The sequence below is a fragment of the Phyllostomus discolor genome, chromosome 1 (assembly GCF_004126475.2).
Source record: "Phyllostomus discolor isolate MPI-MPIP mPhyDis1 chromosome 1, mPhyDis1.pri.v3, whole genome shotgun sequence".
Classification (NCBI taxonomy): Eukaryota; Metazoa; Chordata; class Mammalia; order Chiroptera; family Phyllostomidae; genus Phyllostomus; species Phyllostomus discolor.
Window position 1 is genome coordinate 196,715,921 of NC_040903.2, and position 23,072 is coordinate 196,738,992.

At 42.1% G+C, this 23,072-nt stretch overlaps 1 protein-coding gene and 1 pseudogene across 6 annotated transcripts in view; both read left to right on the forward strand.

Moving 5' to 3' along the window:
- The first annotated feature begins 5,158 nt into the window (after positions 1 to 5,158).
- The window catches only part of YLPM1 (YLP motif containing 1), a 61,790-nt gene continuing 43,876 nt past the window's right edge, over positions 5,159 to 23,072 (forward strand). For 2 of the 6 annotated variants that reach the window (XR_004900065.1, XM_036012219.1), the window contains exons 1-4: positions 5,159 to 6,194; positions 15,960 to 16,193; positions 17,442 to 17,621; positions 18,748 to 19,742. Coding sequence is in view for 5 of the 6 variants with exons in the window: in XM_036012219.1 (XP_035868112.1) it covers positions 5,331 to 6,194; positions 15,960 to 16,193; positions 17,442 to 17,621; positions 18,748 to 19,742 (2,273 nt within the window). In the remaining variant the exon portion in view is untranslated. The remainder of the gene's footprint in view (positions 6,195 to 15,959; positions 16,194 to 17,441; positions 17,622 to 18,747; positions 19,743 to 23,072) is intronic. The other 4 variants (XM_036012209.1, XM_028506841.2, XM_036012224.1 and 1 more) reach the window with 4 other exon arrangements.
- Positions 17,936 to 18,048, forward strand: LOC114493735 (annotated as a pseudogene).

Consider the following 23,072-nt stretch of genomic DNA (forward strand, 5'->3'; position numbering starts at 1 on the left):
TTTTCTCAATATTTGAAGAAATAGAAAAAAGCATGCTGGAATGTATGTGGAATCTCAAAGGATCCCAAGTAGTCAAAACAAACAAAAAAAAAGTTGAAGGCCTCACACTTCCTGATTTGAAGACATATTACAAAGCAGTAGCAATCAAGCCAGTGTTGTTCCGACATTAAGACAGACCAATAGAACGAAATAGCACAGAAATAAAAACCCTTGTAAGTATTGCCAAGATATTGTCAAAAAGGGTACTAAGACTCCGCAACAGGCAAAGGACAGCCTTCCAACAAGTGGCACTGGGAAAACGGGATATCCACACCGAAAGAATGAAGTTAGACTCACCTTATACCATAGACAAAGGTTAACTCAAAAATGGATTTAAGACTTAAAACTGTAAGAGTAGAAGAAAACACGGGGAAACTGCAGGACATTGGATCAGCAATGGTTTCTGGAATATCACTCCAAAAGCACAGTCAGCAGAGACAAAGTAGTGGAACGGGACTGCCCCAGACCAAAAGAAGCTCTCATGCATCGAAGGAAACAATAGCAACCTGTGGGATGGCAGGAAATATTTGGAAGTTATTTACCCGATAAGGGATTAAAATCCAGAATTTATATGGAACTTCTGCAACTCAACAACAACAACAAACCAAGTAACTCGGTTTAAAAATGGGCAAAAGACTTGAATTGACAATTATCTGAAGAAAATACGCAAATAGCCAACAAGCACAGCAAAAGATGTTCATCGTCACTAATGAGTGCAAACCAAAACAATGAGATAACACCGCACACCCTCTAGGATGGCCACTATCAAAAGAACAGAAAGTAACAAGTGTGGGCGAGAACGTGGCCGGCATTCTATTAACTGGAACACTTGTGCATTGTTGTTAGGAATGTAAAGTGGTGCAGCCACTATGAAAAACCACGGTGGTTCCTCAAAAAATCCAAAATAGGAATACCATGGTCTGGCAATCCCACTTCTGTGTATATATTCAATAGAATTCAAGGCAGGCTGTCAAAGAGATCTGCACACCCAAGTTCATTAAAGCTCTGTTCACCATACCCAACAGGTGAGCGCAACACACATACCCACTGCTGGCTCAGTGGGTGAAGAAAATGCAGTGTATGCACACAGTGGAATATTATGCAGAGTTAAAAAAGAAGGAAATTCTGTCATATGCTACGACACAGATAAACTTCAAGGACATTATACCAAATAAAATAAGCCAGTCACAGAAGGACAAATACTGTATAACTCCACTCATACAAAGTATATAAAATAGCTAAAATAGGGACAGAGAGCCCCGTCTGGGTAAATCAGTTGGTTAAGCGTTGTCCCAATGTGCCAAGGTTGTGGGTTCAATCCCCAGTCAAGGCACATGCAGGAATCAACCAATGAATGCATGGATGAGTGGAACAAAAAATCAGTGTTTCTCTCTCCCCCTCCTCTCTCTCTCTAAAATAATTTTTTTTTTTTTTAAATAGAGACAGGACAGAGATAGGTGGGTAGTGCCAGAGGCAGAGGATGGGGGGGGGGGGAATTAGCATTTAGTAGGCATAGAGTTTCATTTTTGCAAGATGAAGAAATTCTAGAGATTTGTTGCTTAACAATGTAAATATACTTAACACTACAAACTACACTTAAAATGATAAAGATAGTAAATTCAATGTGATGTGCTTTTTACCTCAATAAAAATGTATATTGAGATCAAAGCAATGTACAGTGAGAAATGAAAGTTTAAGAAGAAGTCACACACCCATTAAAAACTGCTTCTTTGCTGTGGTCCTGTGGGACTCACATGTACAAGACTTGTTGGCTTTGAGCTAGGTGTTTTTGGAATCCATCCCTGATATGGGATCCTTAAAAGTTGGGGCACCTGAAGTGTGGCCCAAATACTTCACTCCTCAGGGAGAGGCTGGGAGCTGGGGGTTCCCTCGCAGTTGGATAGCACTATGCTGAAGGTGAGATTCATGGTGAGAAAGGGTCTCCGCCTTTCCTACCCATTTGGGGATATTTTCTCATTTCACCCGTTGTGTAGGAGTCACTCAGGTAGTTTCTGGATTTCTCTCAGGTGGAATCGCTGTGTGTGTAGCTGTGCATTCTGAGTGTTCATGGTAGGAGATTGGATTGGAGCAATGATTTTCAACTGCTGTGCCATGGCACGCTTGTATGCACAAGAATTTTAAGCACATACCATACCTGATTATTTAGTCAGGGGCACTGACATCTTTTCCCTTAGTCTGTCAAATTAAAAAATGACAACAGCCAACACAACAATAGCAGTCTAATGTGAATGAATCAAAACTACCTGTTTTCTTTTTTGACAAATCAGCAAAAAATGTATTTTTTTGTTCTGCCACAGAATTGTAATAATTAGTTTATGTGTGCCACGAGATGAAAAGGGCTGAAAATTGCTGGGTTATAAAATAGTTCAGGTTATGTGTTCCTTTGAGTGTGATTATGCTTATTTGTAAAATTTTTTGAGTTGTTGCATATAGTTATAGTTCACTCATTCTAATTGCTGTTTTTTCTGAATTTTTATGTATTGAAGTTAGAAAGAGAGAGTAAAAGAGAAATTGATTTGTCGTTCCACTTATTTATGCATCCATTGGTTGATTCTTTTAAAAAAAATTGTAGGTGTTTATTTGTTTGTTTGTTTTAGAGCAAGAGGAAGAAAGGGGGTAAGAGAGGGAGAGAAACATTGATGTGTGAGAAAAACATCAATCAGCTGTTTCTTGCGCATGCCCTGATTGGGGATCAAACCCACAGCCCAAGCATATGCCCTGACCGGGAACCACACTGGCAACCCTTTGCTTTGTGGTATGATGTGTAACCAACTGAGCCACTTTGGTTAGGACATTGGTTGATTCTGGTATGTGCCCATGTGCCCTGACTGGGGATCAAACCCACAACCTTGGCATATCAGGGTGATGCTCTAACCAAAGGGCTACCTGGCCAGGGTTCTAATTGGTGTTTTGCATTCCATTATATAAATATACTGCGGTTTGATTATCCATTCTAATGTAGGTGAACATTTGGATTTTCCAGTTTCAGTTGTTACAAACACTGCTGCTGTGAACATTCTTGTACATGTATGTATTTCTCCTGGTTATATGTTTAGGAGTGGAATTCCTGGGCTACAGGTCTGTTCAGCTTTAGTGGATATTGCCAAGTAGCCATTCAGAGGGGTCATCCCAGTTTACACTACCACCAGCAGCATATGAGAATTCCATTTGTTCCACTCCTGGGCTTACAACTGCTTCATTTCCAGTCTCTGCCTTCTCCATCACACGGGCTTCTCTCTATGTGTCTGTTTCACACGGCCGTCTTCTCAAAAGGTTGCCAGTCACATTGGATTGGGGCCCACCCTACTCCACCATGACTTCATCTTAAAGAATTACATCTGCAACAACCCTGTTTCCAAATAAGGTCTCTCTCTGAGGTACTCGGGGTGAGGACCCAAAATATACCCTTTTTTTGGGAGGTACACAATTCAACCCATACCAGATACGATTGTAGTGGATATCTGTTCTTGATCTCAGTGGGGAAAATTTCAACTTTTCACCATTAAGTGTAATATTTGCTGTACTTTTTTTTTTAGTAGATACTCCTTACAAGATTAAGGAAGTTCCTCTTTTATTTTTGGTTTGCTAAACTTCTTAAAAATCATGAATGATGCCCTAGCTGGCTAGCACAGTTGATTAGAGCATCATCCTGATAACCAAGGCTTCGGATTGATAGAGCACATACAAGCAACAACTAAAGAATGCATAAATAAGTGGAACAACAAAGGGATATTTCTGTCTCTCAAATTAATAAATTTTAAAGATAAAAATCATGAAAGGATGATGAAATTTATCATATTCTTTTTCTGAATCTGATGAGGTGATCACCTGATTATCCCTTTATTATTATAGTAAAAACATTTATTTTTTATTTTTCAGGAGAGAATTTTAGTTAAAAAATTGAAAATACAAGTAAGAAGGATTCTGAGTTGAGTAATATTTTTTTCCATCTGGGTGCTGGTTACACAATTGTGAAAATTCACTAAGATGTATGCTTACAATGTGTAATTTTATGTATATATATATTATACTTTAATAAAAAGTTAAACAACTAAATTCCTCCTTGAGAATGAGAAGCTCTTTCTTCTGAGGATATTTAGATTTCCCACTTTGCACTCACACCCACCTCCTAAGAGAGGTGAAGATTTGGGTTGCTCATTAAGAAAGCAAGGTGAAAGTTTTCCATGGTGCACAACCGATACAGTGACACAATTAACATGCTCAGTGTTTTCCGACGTCAGCATGCGCCCTGGCTGGTGTGGCTGGTGGCAGCGTGGATCAGCTTTGCTTTTCCGTGATTTATGCAAGCCACAGGAGTTCGTGTTCAGTATTACTCTGAGGGATTGGCTTATATTCTAGGTCGTCCTCTCTCGACAATCTCGGTATCTGTTCTTTGCTACCTTTGCTTTAGCTGAGACTCACCAACCTGAGTTTTTATCTGTTCGATTATTCTAAAGAATTCTAAAGAGTCAGTTCTCCCCTTTTTATAACAACTGCAGATGTTACCTTTCAGCTGCCTGCAGGAATTGGTGTAGCCTTATATTGTCTTCAAAATGTTAACACTCTTCACAAATTTGTTCCCAGTTAGGTTCTTCGTTATCATTGAATTAAGTGTTCATTTAATTTGAGAAGAATTTTGACATCTTTACAATTTTTCCTCCTTTCATTTAGACCACGATAAGCCTCTCCATTATTTCAAGTCTAATTTTATCTCACTCCGATGTGATTTTTGTATGGTTCTGTAGTTATCTCCATATAAATTCTACATATTTCTTACGAGAGTTATTTCTACTTGTTTCATGTTTTTCGTTGTTCTTCCGATTTTTGCTATTGTAGCTGGAACCTTTTCTTTCTTTCTTTCTTTTTTTTTTCCCCCATTCAAAAATGAACCCGTGGAGCGATAGGATCTCTACCACCCCTTTTAGCTATGAGACTCTATGGTTTTTCGGTTCTATGACAGCGTTCTACTCTCACCTACATTATCCGAACCTGAAGGAAGATGGCAACCGAGGGTTGCCAAGCAAAGGGTCGCTCTATCTCGCCTTTGTTCTCCTCTCGGTGGCTACTGCGCAGGCGTAGTCGTCCCGGTGCGACCCCGCCTTCTCGGTCGCGGGCCCTGCTCGGTAGCGCCGGCGCACTGGCTCGCTCCGTTTACAAGCTCCGGGGCCTGTAGGCGCCGCGAGTTCCGGCTGTCGCCGTCGCCGCCGCGGCTCCTGGAGGTCGGTTGCGACGAGTAACGGTGCAGGGACGAGCCCTGCGCCCTCTCCGATATGTACCCCAACTGGGGCCGATATGGCGGGAGCAGCCACTATCCGCCTCCGCCGGTCCCGCCGCCACCGCCGGTGGCGCTTCCTGAGGCCTCGCCCGGGCCCGGGTACTCGAGCTCGACGACTCCCGCGGCCCCCTCCTCCTCCGGCTTCATGAGCTTCCGCGAACAGCACTTGGCGCAGCTCCAGCAGCTGCAGCAGATGCACCAGAAGCAAATGCAGTGCGTGCTCCAGCCCCATCACCTTCCTCCGCCCCCCCTGCCGCCCCCGCCGGTGATGCCCGGGAGCGGCTACGGAGACTGGCAGCCACCGCCGCCACCGATGCCCCCTCCACCTGGGCCGGCCCTCAGCTATCAGAAGCCGCAGCAGTACAAACACCAGATGCTCCACCACCAACGAGACGGGCCTCCTGGTTTGGTTCCCATGGAGCTGGATTCCCCTCCTCAATCTCCCCCTGTACCGCCAGGGTCCTATATGCCCCCCTCTCAGTCTTACATGCCCCCACCTCAACCGCCACCCTCGTACTACCCCCCGGCCTCGTCTCAGACCTATTTGCCTCCTGCTCAGCCGTCCCCTTCTCAGTCCCCACCTTCCCAATCCTACCTGGCTCCCACCTCTTCTTATTCTTCCTCTTCCTCCTCGCAGTCCTACATGAGCCATTCCCAGTCCTACTTGCCCTCTTCTCAGGCATCTCCTTCCCGCCCTTCCCAGGGCCATTCCAAATCCCTGCTAGCTCCACCACCGTCCACGGCTTCTGGGAGTAAGACAACTGTCCAGCAAGAGCCTTTGAAGAGTGGTGCCAAGAACCAGAATGCTGAACAGCATCAAGCTGCCCCTGAGCCAGATCCTTCGAAGATGACTCCACAGGTAAGAAAGCCTCTGTCCCAGCCGCATCTTTTCAGCCAGAGGACCCTAAGTGAGCAGGCCTCGGGGCTTTAACCAGTGCTTAGCCTAATTACAACACCTATGACTAGCCAATTTACACTCCAAAGGATTCCATAAGAGTCAGAGGTCTGACCTCGAAATTTTCAATGAGCTAAATATGGATTATCCAACGTGTTTTGAAGATGTTTCTAGACACCAGAGTAGGGAGGTGGCTCAAAAGTTACTTCTTAGGTATATTTCTTGGTTTCCTTTGACCGACTTCCTAGATTTTGTTCCAGTTGCAAAGGGCTCTGCTTTAAAATTGTGTTGGAAACTAAAATTTCCATTTGAGAGGCAGCATAAAAAAGAAGCCTCTGAAAGAACTGGGACTTGAAATGCATGTAAACTTTTCGCTTCTTGAAAAGAATTATTTAGGGACCACTGATAGCCGTCAGCTTCCTGAATTAAAAGATCTCACCAGTCGAAGGACCGAAATCTTGTTCCCATCGGGAGCGTCCTAATTGTGCTTATAGATACACATGCGGTACACAGGGGAGTCTACACATTTGACCCTTTGGGGTCAGGTTGGTGAGTCGGTTGGTCATTGAAGGAATTGACCCATACATGCTTTTCTCACATGATTTAAAGATTTAAGACATGACCAGTTCACTGCGTTGCATTGTTGTTACCATTCACTCCAGAGTTAACAGCCTTGGAATTTGGCCAAGGTAAAAAAATAGAAAATGACAACGAAGAAGAAAGTTTCTGATGCCTCTTCACTCACGAGAGAGCCGTTTCTCTAAACTTCTGTTTGAAGTCATGCCTCCCAGGGAATGGTCAAAGGGCGACAGGACAGCAGTGATTGATCCCTCCCCGTAGGAAGAGGAGAGGACGAAAGTGGATCAATTATTTTTTATGGCTTCCTAAAATAGACACTCTTAGCACTTACTATCTTAGATTCCCTGTGAAGAAGAGACTCTTTTCATCTACAAACTCAGATCTACATGTAAAAGATTTCCAAAAGATAGGGATGTGCCATTCTAAGATGGGCTTGGCATTAGAGATTGAGAACAAATACCGTTGTTTTAAGTAAGCAAGACGCTGTGGTTGGCAGTTGAGTGAGTGACTCTGTTGGCTGACAGCAGAGTGCCATGCCACCAGGTTACTCCCCCCAGATTTCTCTATTACAGGACAGAATTTGTCTCTTTTCTCACCCCACTTGAAATTTCCAGTGCTTTTGTTGTCACATTCTCTGCGTTAATTCAAGCCAAAATATGACATATCTTCATCTCTACTAGACTGGTATTCTGGCCTTTTATAGAGAGGTAAATGAATTATTCTGTGGGATGGGGGGATCAGACAGGTCATTAATATAAATACCACGAGCACTGCTTTTCTGCCTTTGTACTTGCAGTGAACTCCTTTTAGTGCTTTGAATATTGAGTGCCTCCAATTCTTTGGTGAGAGCCAGGAAGAAAGTGATTGGAAAGAAAACTGGAAGATGAGGCTTGAGGAGTGGGAGTGAGCTCTATCCAGAATGGCCTTGTAAGCCTGTTTAGCCAGCTTCCTCAACCCTCTTTTCCCTACAGTTGTATTGCTTTCAAGGCACGTCTCAAATATCAGGGTCTCTCTGAAGCCATGCCTAAGCGTAGCCATTTGGTTGGCTCTGTTCTTGGGATTGTAAGTCCCTTGCAGAGAGAGACTATCTGACTCATTTCCTTATCACCTGTAGCACCTAGGACAGTGCCTTGCAAATTGTAGGCTCTCCATAGAGGTCTGTTGAACAAGATACAAGAGTTGCAATGTTTTAGACTTAGGATACTTTGGCTTATTAGATGATAAACGTTTTCTTCATGCCAGTGCCAATCTCTGACAATCCTGCACATTCTTCTTATATTATTTTTTTGGAAAATGTCATTTAAAATGTGGAAGATTTTAAACATACAGTGGCCCCCCCACCTTATTTGCAGTTTTGCTTTCTACAATTTCAGTTACTTGTAGTCAGTTGTGCACCAAAAACATTAAATGGAAAATTCCAGAAATGTGCAATTTAGTGTGCTGTTCCGAGTAGTGTGGTGCAGCCTTGCTCCAACCTGTTCTGTCCTCCCGGGATGTTCCTCCCGGGATGTGAACCGCCCCTTTGTCCAGCACACCCACCGTGCCTCAGCTGCTCGCCTGCTTGTCCGTTGGTCGCCCTCTCGGTTACTGGAACATGGTTGCAGTGTCGTTGTGCCAGTGGCGTTCCAGTGACCGTCTGCCTTAGTGACAGCTACAGACACAACGGTAATAATGCCGGCAGTCTGGATGTGCCCCAGAGAAGCTGTGAAGTGCTCCTTTGAAGTGGAAAAGTGAAAGTTCTCAATAAGTAAAGGAAAAAACTGTAGGCCGAGTTGCTGAGATCTATGGTAAGGACAAATCTATCCATGAAACTGTGAAGAAGGGAAAAGAAATTTGGGGCAGTTTGCTGAGAGAGACGACATTCATTTGACTTTATTGTAACAGTAAATTATAATTGTTCTATTTTATTACTAGTTGTTAATCTCTTAGTGTGGCTAAACTATGAATTAAACTTTGTCATAGGTGTGTGTGTGTATAAGAAAAAGCATTGTGTGTGTGTGCATATATGTATATGCTTCAGAACTGTCTGCAGCTTCAGGCATCTACAGGGGTCTTGGAATATATCTCCAGCAGATAAGGGGGGCTGCTGTACACCAAAGTACGGAAAGTGGTGTGAGCTGTACCCCCATGTACCCATCATTCAGAGTCAGTAACTATCAAGAGGTTACCATGTTTACTCCAACTAAGCCTTTCTTGTTGTTCCTGCTAAATCTTAGCTCTCGTGTCATTTCATCCATTTATTCTTAGACATCTTAAAAAAAAAAAAAGAACCTTTTCTTAGGTTAACACACTATATAACATGTAACAGGCTCAACAACAGTTTCATTGTATCATCTAACACCTGATCCATTCAGATTTCCCCTATTGTCTCATCAGACTAATGGAATTAAAAGTAATTCCTTGATGTCATCCATGCTAAACTTCCCCAGTGGATTAATTCATGTTTGCTTGGCTGGTTCAGAGTAGGATGCTGCGTAGACATTTTGGAGCAGGACAAGTCTTTGTTGTGGGTTGACTGTCCTGTGTGTCGTGGGATGTTTTTAGCAGCACCCCGGTCCTCTGCTGACTAGATACCAGTAGCAGTCCCTCGTCGTGACAACCAGAAATGTTTCCAGACATTGCCAAATACTCCCCAGGGGAGCAAAATCACCCTCAGTGGAGAAGAACGCCTAATTTAGATTACTTTCTCCTATTCTCTTTTTCTACCTCATGCCATTGAATTTGAAAAACCTGTGTCAGTTGTCTTGCAGAATGTCTCACATTCTGGATTCATCTGCTGTCTTGTGGTTTCATTTGACTTGTTCCTCTCTTTTCCATGTTTTTTTGTAAACTAGACATTAACTCCAAAGCCTTCTTAGATTTAAGCTCACCTGGCTTTTGGCAAGTGTGCTTCGTAACCTAGGTGATACTGTGTACTTCATTTGCATTCCATTAGGAGGCACACAGTGCCTGGTTGTCCCACAGTCAGGAGTGCCAAGATTGACAGGGGGTGACAATCTGGTCCCCCCACTGTAAAGCTTCCCATCAGTCTTGCATCTAATGTTTCATCTAGTGATTTATCCGTTGATTTTTTTTTTTTTGCCTAAGTAAGTTATTTCTTCATTAGAGGTTGCAGTGTGGTGATTTTTTTTTTTTTTGTACCATTTCTTAAATGGAATTCTGTAAAGAAAAACTTCCACTCATGAACCAGGACTGTTTGATTGGAAATACAATTTGTATAGGAAAGAGAAGATAAGTGCTTGATATTCTTCCATTTAGTTTCTTGTTTTCAGAGTAAAGTGGTGGTGATTTAATGGAATGCATCTTTTTTCTTCGAGAATTAAATTTCTGTGTGTTTAATGGACTAACTAGATAAAGTGCATACTAGCCTTTTTTCATGAATTGTGATTTTATTTTTCCTTTTAGTCTCAAAGTCTATTTAGGGAAAGATGTTGAATTTGATTAGAATTTTTAGTCCTTTATTTAATGATCAAGTATTTATTGAGTAGCGACTCTGTGCCAAGTACTGTGCTTAGTTTGGGGATGAAGTGGTAGATACTAGCCTTCACTGACTTGTTCTGATGGGGGCGGGGATATTTAAGTAACTAAGAGAAGAACAGGGTGCTATAGCATTATAAAATATAGAATTATAAAATATAAAATATTACTAGATTGTTCCATAAGGAATGGAAGAAGGTGAGTTTTTTTTAATGATTGGATGTAGCTGGGAATTCTAACCTAATGGAAGAGGCCTCCCTTTGTAAGGGATGTATAAGTGAAACCCAAAGAACAGGTAGGCATTACCCCGACGGAGCTCAGAGACTTGAGCGCCGGAAGGCTTCCTGGAATCCCAGGGCGGCAGCGGTGGTCGCGGTCTAGATCAAGAGGAGCCGGCGAGGACTCTATGGGCAGTAGGAAGGCACTGAAGGAATTCATACGGACTGATGTGGCAGACGGGCAGTTGTAGAAGCTTGCTCTACTTACGATGTGGAGAGTAGAATCAAAAGGAACAAGAGTGATTTACAGGGAACAGTTAGTAAATAATTTGAGCAAAAGATAGTAAGTGGCTTGGACTTGGATGGCGATGGTGGAGGTGGAGAGAGGTGGAAAACCCGGAGAAATGTTTAGGCACCAGACTCCCGTTAGAGACTGAGTAGTAGTGGAGAAGGGGTGTCACTGATGGATGATGGCTGGGTTTCTGCTGGGTGGGTGGGGTCCCATTTACTAATGAAATATACGGGAACCTAGAGGAGGAGGAGGAAGAACCGGTCTGGGGTTGAGGTGAAAATGGTAAGTTTTCACCTACTGAGTTTTAGACCTACTGACTTTCAAGTTCTTGATACCTGAGAGTCCAAATAGAGGTTTCGGATTGGAAGTTAGATATAGGTGTGGAATCTAGGTGCAAGATCTGGGAGACCTGATAGACTTGTGAGTCATCAGCATAAGAGCGGTATTGGACAGGACAGAAAAAGATGAGGTCTCCCGAGGAATGTGCAGGGTGAAGCAGGGTGAGAATAGAGGTTAATGGAGATTGAGCCTAGCCTCACAGAATCTTGGTGTCTAAGAGAACCAATAGGAAAGGCCAAAGAGTGGAAAGGTCAGGACAGGGCACTGCCACAGAGGTGAAGGGAAGACTGTTTGCAGGAGGAGGGAGTGGTCAGCTGTGGCGCCGCTGCTGAGAGGCCAAACGAGATAAAGACTGTGAGCTATCTTTTGCATGTACTGACATGTAGATTATTGTTGACCTTGGCAGGAGCAGTTTCATAGTGACTGAAGCCATATTGCATTGATTTGAGCAGTGATGGAAGGTGAGGAATGGGGATGGTGAGTATAGACCATTCTTTCAAGAAGTTTGACTGAAGGAGAGAGGGAGAGGGAGAAGGAGGGCAGCGGCTGGAGGAAGAGGTGAAGTAAAGGAGGGGTTTTTTTAGGTGGAAGTAAGATTATCTGGTGACCTTAATTCCTGAAGTAGAATGTCAACCTCAAAAATATTGAAAATAAATAGATTATAAATAAATTTTAAGAATGAAAATCCAGTATATTATTTTATCAGTTTCTCTCCCCAAACCCCCCCCCCCCAACCTTCACTTCAGAATATAAGACATAGGACATTTAGTCTTACAGGTACTTACAGTAATCAACCTGGATAGGAAAGGCCTCCAAAGTAAATCTTTAAATGCTCTCTCTTCTCTCTCGCCACCTTACTGGCTCTCCCTGTCCCCCTTTCTCTCTCTCTCTTCTCTCCCCCACTCCCCTCTATATTTTCCACCTTGAAAAATTATTCAATACCTAGTTAGTAGCAAGCAGTTGGTAAGTGCTTGATGAATAAATTAGCACCTTTTTTGGTAATAATATTTGTGACAAATAGTTCTTTACATCCTTTTAAACTTCATCCTGTCTCTTTTTGAATATGACATATGCTATGATTTTCCCTGACTTGTGAACTAATGTCCCATATGAGATGGAGGTGTCCGATACTACGGGACATTCAGAAGAACTAGGTACTAGGTCAGCTTCAGGCAGATTTTCATTCTTTCTAAAATAAAAGTCAGTCATCCTTCTTGGAGTCACTGAGGACGTTTTTGAAGGTCATCATTGTTCCTCTGTAGAGCTTTAAGAATGTGCCCAGACCTAGCCCAAAGATTGCATTAGTTCTGGTTCCTGTTCATTGGGTTCATACTAAACAGAGATTGACTTGCAGCACCTACCGCCAATAAACTAGCAATCACTGGAGCTCAAGAGATAGGATTTGTGACAATAAGGAGGGTGCAACTCGATAAAGAGTCTAAGATCTACATGGTCTTCATATCTATAGCCACTGGCCTCTAGTTTGTGACAGATGGTTTGCATCTTTGTATCTGTTAGTGATGTTTTAAAGCAACTAAAAAAGAAACTTATAACTTCTACTGGAAAGAAACTTAATTTATTAACTTCTCTATTTTCAGTATTTTCATAAAATAATAAAGTTGAAAATGTTTTCATACTACATTATTGTTGACTATCGTGATCACTGTGCTGTTTGTTTTTTTAATGTTGAATGGTAAAAGCAATTATATTCTGGAAGCTAATGATTGTATGTACGGTAATTAAAAACCAAAAAACCCAGTCATGACCTAAACTTCAAGATGGAGTTAGTGAGTTGAAATGCGTTCTCCTCAGTGGACTGGAGCAAGTTCGAAGACACCGAAATGAGTGGCCTAGAGGGAAGACTTCAGGTGATTGACAGCCACTTGCTGACATCCCACAGGTGCTCTGGCACGGTGCCTAACTGAGCACCAGAGACAGGAAAAGTGCAAGGCATTTCTCTCTCGAGAAAATTATCCCTACAGGAACAAATATAAAGGACACATGGACAAAAACTAGTGGGGGGTGGAAATGGGAGGGAAGTGGGGAGGGAGGGGGTGGGTAGGCTGGTATGGGAGTAATGGACAGAAAACTATACTTGAAAAATGATTAAAATAAAATTAGAAAAAAAAAGAGAAAATTATCCCATGAGTGAAAAAAAAGATAACAAAACAGTGTATTGACTGAGAAAAGAGTTTATGTGTTATGTACATTTTATGCATGTTTCCACGTGGAAAATTGGAGAAGTGTGTGATGAAGTGTTAGCCATGTGGGAAGTCCTCATTATCCAGAGATAGTGAATGAAGTGAATGCAAGTAAAAACGGGTCCATTTAACATAAAGACTAAAAGTTTATTGTAAAAAGTAAAAAATTTGATTTGAAACACAATCTTGAAAAAACAAAGCTCAAAATCATAAAGAATAGCTGAGTCTTAGAGCAGAGAATAAAGTATAGATTGTGTTTCCGTACTATAATTTTTGTGACAAAGTTATATGGCAATATTATATATCTATCATCTTTTATTTATTTTTTGGAAAAAATATTTTAGAGATGTAACAATTTTCCCAGGGGCTGTTTTTCAATCTTTGATATTCAAACATTTTCTTTTGCAGTTCCTGTTATTAAATTTTTTTGCTCTTTAACCAGTAGGACTTTTGCTAGATCCTCAGCTCTCAATAATGAGTCCCAAAGTTCTCCAACATCACTTTTTATCAGATCTGCACCCTTGTAATTATAGTAGAAATACATGCTGTTGTTAACTACAGAGTATATAGGGAAGCTTATTAGTGAATATTTTAGTGTTATGACACCTTTTTTACTTATGCAACCTTGTAACCATGGGGATTATATTGTGAATATTAGGATAATGAAGACTGTAGTTATTGCTGAGTGGTAAGACTTTTTTATTGATTTAAATAACTAGTCGTTGCTTCTGTATGCAGTCGGTTCTCCTCACGAGGTATTTACGTTCTGTAAAGTCACCTGGAAGACCCAGTTGGTGAGCACTGGACCACTGCTCCTAAGGGAAGCACAGGGTTAGGTTCCTGCGAGCCTCTGGTCACATTTCATCAGCCAGTCAGTACATAACCTTGTTTTGTGTGTGTTTCTATTTAAAGACACCTTACTTAATAGATGTTGATTCATGAACTTCGAATTCACAGCCAGCAGCACTGTAACATCTGCCTGAATGAAGCTTAGGTGCCACATGTTTTCTCGGTAAGGCACACCGCAGCCTTCTTGCACTTAGGAACACGAGTTAGCACTTCAGCCCAAGCTTGGGAGCCATTTTAAACAACAAACTCACTAACAAAAAAAGCACAGAAATACAAAAAAAAAATGTGGCCCTAAATAGACTGTGAAAAGGACAATTACTCACAGTATGAGAGCCACGTAGAAAGGCGAGCAGGGCCATGTGCTGCCTGAGCTGGGGACGTGCACATTGAGCAGCTCAGGTTTCTCCCTGCCGTGCCCACGTCCAGACGTTAACACCAGAGCTCCCGAGTGCCGAGGTCGAAACAAAATTTAGCAAGCAGGCACAGAATCCACAAATAACGAGGTTCGGCTATGTTTTCTAATTTTTTTCTACATTAAACTTGTGATTCTTTTAAAGTGGAAGCACAAAACAGGCTTCCAGAAAATTCAATCACAGTATAATTTGGAAGGCAGAGTGAGACTTTTTCTTTAAGACTTTTAAAGTAAATAGAAAGCACTTAAAAACACATTCTCTCCTCATTTGTGCATACAGCAGTCCCCCTTTACCTGTGGTTTGACTTTCTGCAGTGTCAGTTACCGGTGACCAACCACTATCTGAAAATACTAAGTGGAAAACCCCAGAAATAAATAATTCGTAAGTTTTAAACGGCGTGCTATTCTGCATTGTGTAATGAAATCTCATACTGCCCTGCACTGTCCTGATACATAGTGCTCAGGATGTGACTCGTCCCTTCGTCCAGCATATCCGTGGTTTGCCCGTGACCCGTGCCATTAGTCACTTAGCCGTCTCGGGTACCAGGTCCCCGATGCTGCAGTGCTCGTGTTCCAGTAACCCTTGTTTTCCTTAATAATGTCTCATCCACCGCAGTCCATCTCATCACGTGGGCTTCTTACCATCTCACACCATCAGAAGAAGGACAAGTACAGTGCCATGAGTTATTCTGAGAGAGAGAGAACCACATTCATGTAACTTTTGTTACGATATATTGTTCTATTAGGTATTGTTGTTAATATCTTACTGTGCCTAATTTATCAGTTAAACTATTATAGATGTGTATGTATAGGAAAAAACATAGTATATGTGGATTCAGTACTATCCATAGTTTCAGGCATCCAGCCACTGGGGGTCTTGGGATGTATCTCCCGTGGATGGGGGGGACTCTGGTCCATGTCGGGGTATGGCTACGCTGATGATACAACAGGTGTTTAAGAGAGAGGAGGCAGAGAGCAGAAGTAGGACTGTTTGGTTATATTCATCAGTTAAAAGACCTCTGTGGATAAATCTGAACCAATTAAAAACAGGTTAAAAGCAAGTAGCTGTAAATACTGACAGGATTTATGCCAATCATTTAGCAAAAAGATTGCTCTCACTTCCAAAAGTATGTGTTTTAAGAGAGAAGAGATGTTGAATTAATATGTACGGCATGGTTTAACCTCAATGTATAAATTTGGGGAAGGAGCTGAAAATCTTGCTTATTTGCCTTTCTCAGTCCGGCTTTGCCTTTTCTTGCGTATAGATGCATGAACACAGACACAAATATGGCTCTCTGTAAACATCAAGTTGCAGCTTACAGCATTGCCAAGTAAAATTCTTAAAAATGGTTTCTGTTGTAGGAACAGCAGCAGTATTGGTATCGACAGCACTTGCTTAGTTTGCAGCAGAGGACAAAAGTGCATTTGCCAGGACACAAAAAGGGTCCTGTCATAGCAAAGGATGCACCCAAGCCGGTAAAAGAAGTTCCAGTACCTGCCACCAGTCAAGTAGCAGAACCCCCTTCATCTGAGGAGCCCCCGTTACCTCCTCCTAATGAGGAAGTACCACCCCCTCTCCCACCTGAAGAATCCCAGGTAACCATAAAATTAATTATTTGGTATTTATTAAATTGTTCAGCCTTTTTCTGATCATTTATATACCTTTGTCATGAATGGATATGTATTTTCATGTGTGTGTGTTTTTAAGCCTTACCAGGTTTAGAAAAGGCATTTTTTGGCCCTCCTGGCGCATTGCCTTCCCCTTCCCTCTCCTAAGCTCCGAGGGCCCTTCTTCGGCCTCCGTAACTTGTCTCCTGAGCCTGTGCGGCCCAGCTGGCTCGCTCCTACCACCTCTGTAACTTTCTAAATAAGCTTTGCTAGTAATTTGAAAAAAAAAAAAAAGAAAGAAAGAAAAGGCTTTTTGTCCCATGGTTTAAATGAAAGTAAGAGTTAAACACTCTTGTAAATTATGTCTCTAAGCACTAAAGGGATGCTGGGTATTTTCATATTGGCAGCAGGCAGCAACAGTTAGAACTTCAGCTTTTGTCATCAGACTCCCAGGCTGTAGTCCAGGCACTGCTGGTGGTGACTCTGAGCAAGTTAGTGACCCATTCTGTGCCTCGTTTCCTCATCTGCAAAATAGAGGTTAGAGCGTTAAATGTCATCTCCTTGTCACTGAGCGTAATTCACTGGCACATGGAAAGTTCTCACATTGGTCCAAAGGTCATTGTTTTCCTGAGAGCCTTATGTGGAGACTTTATTTAATCATGGTAATTACAGTTTAGTCCATTGGTGAAAAGTGACTAAGGTGGAAAAGAAAGATTTCACAAGGGGAAATGATTATCCTATTTAAGAACAGTGAGATTATTATTCTAGTGAAGACTGGAGTTTATAAACTCCTTTATAGTGGTATCCATGATCACACTATAGATAGAGCTAGGAATTCTATCTAAAGATAGAACAGCTTTTTGCCCCAGCCAAGTGGCTTCGTTGGTTGGAGCATCGTGACACGCACCAAACGGTTGTGCTTCATCTCCCGGTCAGGGTGCATCCCTAAGTTGTGAGTTCAGTCTCCAGTCGGGAGGCAGCCCATCCAACTTCCTCTCACATCAGTGTTTCTCTCCCTGCCCCCTCACCACACCCTCCCTCGCTCTCTAAAGTCAATAAACATATCCTCAGGTGAGGATTTAAAAAAAAAAAAGCTTTTCTCAATCAGGCAGAGTTGTAGGGATTCTGGACTTTATATTGCAATACATTATAATATTTTATAAAATATTCAAGTTTCTTGCTGATTCCATTGCTGTTTTAGGACCTAAATAAGAATGTATTCTCTTTTACCTCTAGTCTGAGGACCCGGAAGAAGACGCCAGGTTGAAACAGTTGCAGGCTGCGGCTGCACACTGGCAGCAGCACCAGCAGCACCGAGTCGGCTTCCAGTATCAGGGAATAATGCAGAAGCACACTCAGTTACAGCAGATCCTGCAGCAGTACCAGCAGATCATACAGCAGCCACCACACCTTCAGGCAAGTGCTTCCTCAGCGGACGCTTGGGAGGTTGCCCCGAGACGTTTAAAGGATCTGTTATTCCTAAAGAGGTTTAAGTGTGAGGAAGGAAAGATATCACGTATTGACGATTAAGTGTTTCCCTAGAGGTGCCCACGTAGTTAGTTAGTTGTGACATTGACTTGGGGGCTTGGGAAGTGCGGCGTTGTGAAAGCGCTCTGGTGGAGGGGAAGCCGTAATGACATCTTCTGTTCGTGTCGCCCCAGACCTGTGTTAGTGTGCTGTTACTAGTTCCTAAGTGCTTGTACCGAGGGATTTAAGAACTGGGGTTCTGGATCCTTTTGTAGTTCATAAGTGTGATGATTGGGTGTTCACACTCTTGTGTGACATGTGCCTCCCACAAACCTTGTAACGACATCAGCACATTAGGCACATTACCAGTCTGACGTGGAAAAAAAAAAAAAGAACTGGGGTTCTTATCATGTAACTTCAAGTTAACTTAGGTTTTGCCTACACACCACTATGGTAACAGACAAGCAAAAATGCACCAAAAAGATTTAAGGCAACTATCATGAAAAACCCACCAAATACACCATAAAAGATGAAATGACTTAGATACTTCTTAGATACTTAGATACTTAAATATATAAGACTAAGATACTTAGTCTTATATATGTGAGGTACAAACCTGTCTATATGTCTGTAATAATAGGTCACTTTTTTAAGTTCTTGAAGTGATCCACAGTAATATAAAAACTTGAAAAATACTGATTGCTGAGGTAGGTATTTGCTTTACTCTTTGATTTTTTTACCAACTCAGTGATAACCTGTACAGGGTGGGGCAAGAGTAGGCTTACAGCCGTTCATGTGGAAAACACTACAGTAATTAATCACTAGTAACACAAGGATGAACCGTTTCCCGCACTCACAGCTGCAGCCCTCCTTTGGCCCCACCCTGTGGAACTGAGTCAGAGGAAGGGAGAGTGGTCATTACTAAATGGATTTAACAGGCTTATCCTTGTCCTCTGAAAATCTTCAATGTTTTAATCTCCTGAGACCTCAAATGCCCTCGATTCATTGATATTTATCTTGTTATTAATTCTCTTAGGTGGATGTCTTGAAATAATTTTAATCCCTTTATTTGTAGACCATGTCTGTAGATATGCAACTGCGGCATTATGAGATGCAGCAGCAGCAGTTTCAACATCTCTACCAAGAATGGGAGCGAGAGTTTCAGCTGTGGGAGGAGCAGCTTCATTCCTATCCTCATAAAGATCAGCTTCAGGAGTATGAGAAGCAGTGGAAAACATGGCAGGGACACATGAAAGCCACTCAGACCTATCTCCAGGAGAGAGTCAATTCATTTCAGAACATGAAGAACCAATATATGGGGAACATGTCAATGCCACCTCCTTTTGTTCCATATTCTCAGATGCCTCCACCTCTGCCAACAATGCCCCCTCCGGTACTGCCTCCATCATTGCCACCACCAGTGATGCCCCCTGCCCTACCTGCCTCCGTGCCCCCACCTGGCATGCCCCCACCTGTGATGCCACCTTCTCTACCAACCTCTGTGCCCCCACCTGTGATGCCTCCATCTCTGTCTTCCACAGGGCCACCACCAGTCCTTCCCCCACCCTCCCTCTCCTCTGTAGGGCCCCCGCCAGTTCTGCCCCCACCGTCTCTGTCTTCAACGGCACCTCCACCCGTCATGCCCCTCCCACCGTTGTCTTCAGCCACACCTCCTCCAGGAATACCTCCCCCTGGGGTTCCACAAGGGATGCCTCCTCAATTAACAACAGCCCCAGTTCCACCAGTCTCCAGTTCTCAGACTTCACAACATCCGGAGAAACCTAGACCAGCGTTACTTCCCACTCCCGTGTCTTTTGGTTCAGCCCCACCCTCAGCTTACCATCCTCCATTGCAATCAGCTATTGGCCCATCAGAACAAGGGAATTCTAAAGGTCCTCTGAGCAAGTCTGCTCTGCCCTACGGTTCGTTCTCATCTGAGCCAGGACTTGGGGAGTCTTCAGTCGCTCCATCTCAGCCAATCACTGCAGTCAAGGACATGCCAGTGAGGTCAGGTGGACTGCTTCCAGATCCTCCCAGAAGCAGTTACATGGAAGGTCTAAAAGGGCCAAGGTAGGTCTGCCTTTTTTGTTCGTTTGTGTGGTTTGGCTGATTTGTTGGTTTAGGCTGAGTAGGCCTTGATGGTATAAAAAGCTTCATTTATTATTTGGTATTCTCCTGGTCCTTTTAATCTATACACATTCCTGGTTTACAATTAATGATGTTAGTGTTGTTCATTTATTAGACACAACAGTGAAATCTATAATGATAACATACCCCCATTTTTTTTGAAGTAGAGATTATAGTGCAGGATGAAGGTGATGTTTTAGAGTAATGCTTATCCATCTCTTTATGACTTTTCAACCTCAAAAGTGATATTAAATTTATCTTTTTTGCTTTTTGTTTATTTGACAAATAGCTGAATTGATAACTTCTCTTTGTTAGCTAATATGCTGACTATTAGAGGTAAAGATGAGTAAGTCAACACTGTAGTGAAACAAAGCAGTGAAATTTGGTGTGAGGGTAAAGAAGACTCTTTCCTCCCCAAGTTGACCTCAGTGGTAACTTTCCTACAAAAAAAAATTTTAGTAGGATTCTCTTCCAAGTGGAAATTGTATAGAAATACATACTCCTTATATAAAATTTAGACAGTACAGAAAAGTACCGAAGAAAGCAGAAGTTACCTAATTCCACTGGAGATTATTATCCAGAGATAATTTTTTAAATATATGTCTTAAAAAATGGGACCACGCTAAGTATATTGTCTTGTGATTTGCTTTCCCTTATCAGTACATTGGTTAGTTTTCCATCTCAGTGTCACTGGATCTGCATCATCATTTTTAATTTAAACCTGATTTCAATAATTGAGCACAAAATATATCTTTTATTCCCTAAGTTTATAATTCTGAAAACAATATGACACAAACTTCACCCAAAATCAAAGCTAATTGGAGACAATTAACATGAGTTCCTCTGGGTACCAGAGGCCTTACCAGAGACTTTACGTACATTCTCTTAGGGAGCTTTTTCAGCAACCGGTGAGTTTGTATACCCTGTATTTATCCTTTGCAAATGGGCAGAGAGGATTGGGTAACGGGCTCAGGATCGTGTCCCTGGGACAGTTGAGCCTGAGTTTATACCCAGTGGGAGCTGAGTCCAGAGGTTCCTCAGAGCAAAAGCACCAGTTAAGTATGTACTTGATGCCCTGGTTCAGTGATGTTCATACCTGCAAATACATTTGTAGCCTTCATTTATTTAGTACGTATATCTTCTTGGTTTGAATTCCTACTTCTCTCCTGGATTGAGTACTGTCTTTAGATCTGGTGACTAATTTGCTCTCAGAAGTACATTTTTAACATCTCATGAAATAAAAGATTTTCTGCTCCCCCCTTTTTTTTTCTGTCATATTAACATTTCTCTCTTTTGCCTACCACATCTGGAGTTTGTAAGTTTAGGACCTATTTTGAGTTTTTTCCTTGTCTCAAGATACAGTTAATAACTTCAGTGCTAGGAGGATCTTAGCAATGACCTAATACAGTATCCCCGTTACAGCATCTCATGTTTGTGCTGCATTTGATTTGACAGCCGCACATCCTACCTTATTCCTCTCATGGATCTCATGAGAAGTGGATAAGGGAAGCTGAGCTTTGGAGAGGTGGTAAATGAATTGCCCCAGGTGACATGGCTAGTAAATAGTTGAGATGGAATTAGAGTCCAGGCCTTCTGCTTCCCTTACAAGTTCATTGTATTTCCTGCGACAAGCAGCTGATGGACTCTGCTTGAACACTGACAATTTTCTAGAAAGTTTATTTCTTACATTGACCCTAAATATATTACTATAACTTCTACCTGTTGATTCTAGATCTCCCCTTGCAGCACAACACATAACAAATTGTCCTCTCTTCCGCGGACATGTTTCTACAGTTACTTACACATCACCCTCGCATCTACTTCCCCAGCCTGCTTTACCCACTCTGCCAGCACGTGAATCCTGATTCCCCTTCTCCGTTCACACTAACACCGACCCCAGCCTCCTCATGCTGTACTGCTCACTGTCCTTTGACGGGCCTTCGGTTTGTCAGGTCTCCTTCAGATGCAGAGGACCGTAGCCCTTGTACTGGTTTCATTATAAAAAATGTGCTTATATAGCTGAAAAAATTGCCTCTTTTTTTTTTTTGGTCACCAGTCTCACAGGCTTTCAAGGTCTTTTTCACACTAGCTGTTACTAGGCAGAGTTTCTCTCATCCTGCTTGTGCAGTTGCTTTTTGCTTTCTTTTTTCTTTTTCTAAGACTTCAGCTTTACATTTCATCTAGTTAAGTTTGGTCCAACATTCTGGTCTACTGAAACCTTGGTGAATGTTGATTACATTGTTTTTAGGTGCAAGATATCCCTCCCCGGTTTTTTCATCTGCAGCTTTCATTTTTGTCACTGAACTGGACCCTGCTCACATCGTCTACCTTGTTCTAAGAGCCTTTCCGCAGTCCATCCAAGCTGTGGCGTTGCCGCTTCTACCCTCTTCCACTTCTGCTCACTCAGCCCGTAGAAAGGACAGTTCGTGACTATTGACCAGGCACAGTTCTTTTTTCTCCTGTGTAACTAGGTGGGAAAAAAAATCAGTGGGAATCTGGGTAGTTAGTGAAAGAGACTATGGTAAGAATAATCTACCCTGTTAAGAAAACTTGTGAATTTCCTTTACCAGTTGAATTCTGAGTTTGCCATAAGCACATAACTGATATGGTAAGCCACTCTTGTTTTGTTTTGTTTTGTTTTAAACAGAGCTGGGTAGAAAAACAAGAATAAAACAGATAACTGATTTATCAATAACACACTATTAAAGTATTAAAAAGTACTTTGAGTTTTTGCAAAATCTAGATTAAGCTGCTTTCTAAAAAATGTAAAGGTACCCCAAAAGTCAAGTGACGTAACTCATCCTGTGTAAGTAGCATGCCACGTAGTTCAGCATCCAGGGCAGCTGCTTCGAAACTGTGTGTGTGTGTGTGTGTGTGTGTGTGTGTGTGTGAGAGAGAGTGTGAGGGGGAGAGAGAGAGAGAGTGTGAGGGAGACTACATTCATCAGGTCTTCTAGAAGACTGCCACTGCTCAAAAACTGTCATGTCAGTGAACGTTGGATTCCCAGAACCTTTTGTTTTTCAGTGAGAAACTTTATTTATTAAAGGCTAACATACAGAGATGTGCACAATCATAAGTGTTCAGCTTAATGAATTTGTACAAAGTAGAAACACCCGTGTTATGACTGCTCAGATCGCAAAATAGAAATTTACGTGTCTGAGAAGTCCCGCTCATGTCCCTTCCCATTTTCCCTTTTTACACCATAGGTTAGTTTTGCCTTTTTTTGAATTTTATATAAATGGGGTCACATTGTATGTACCCTTTTGAGTGGCA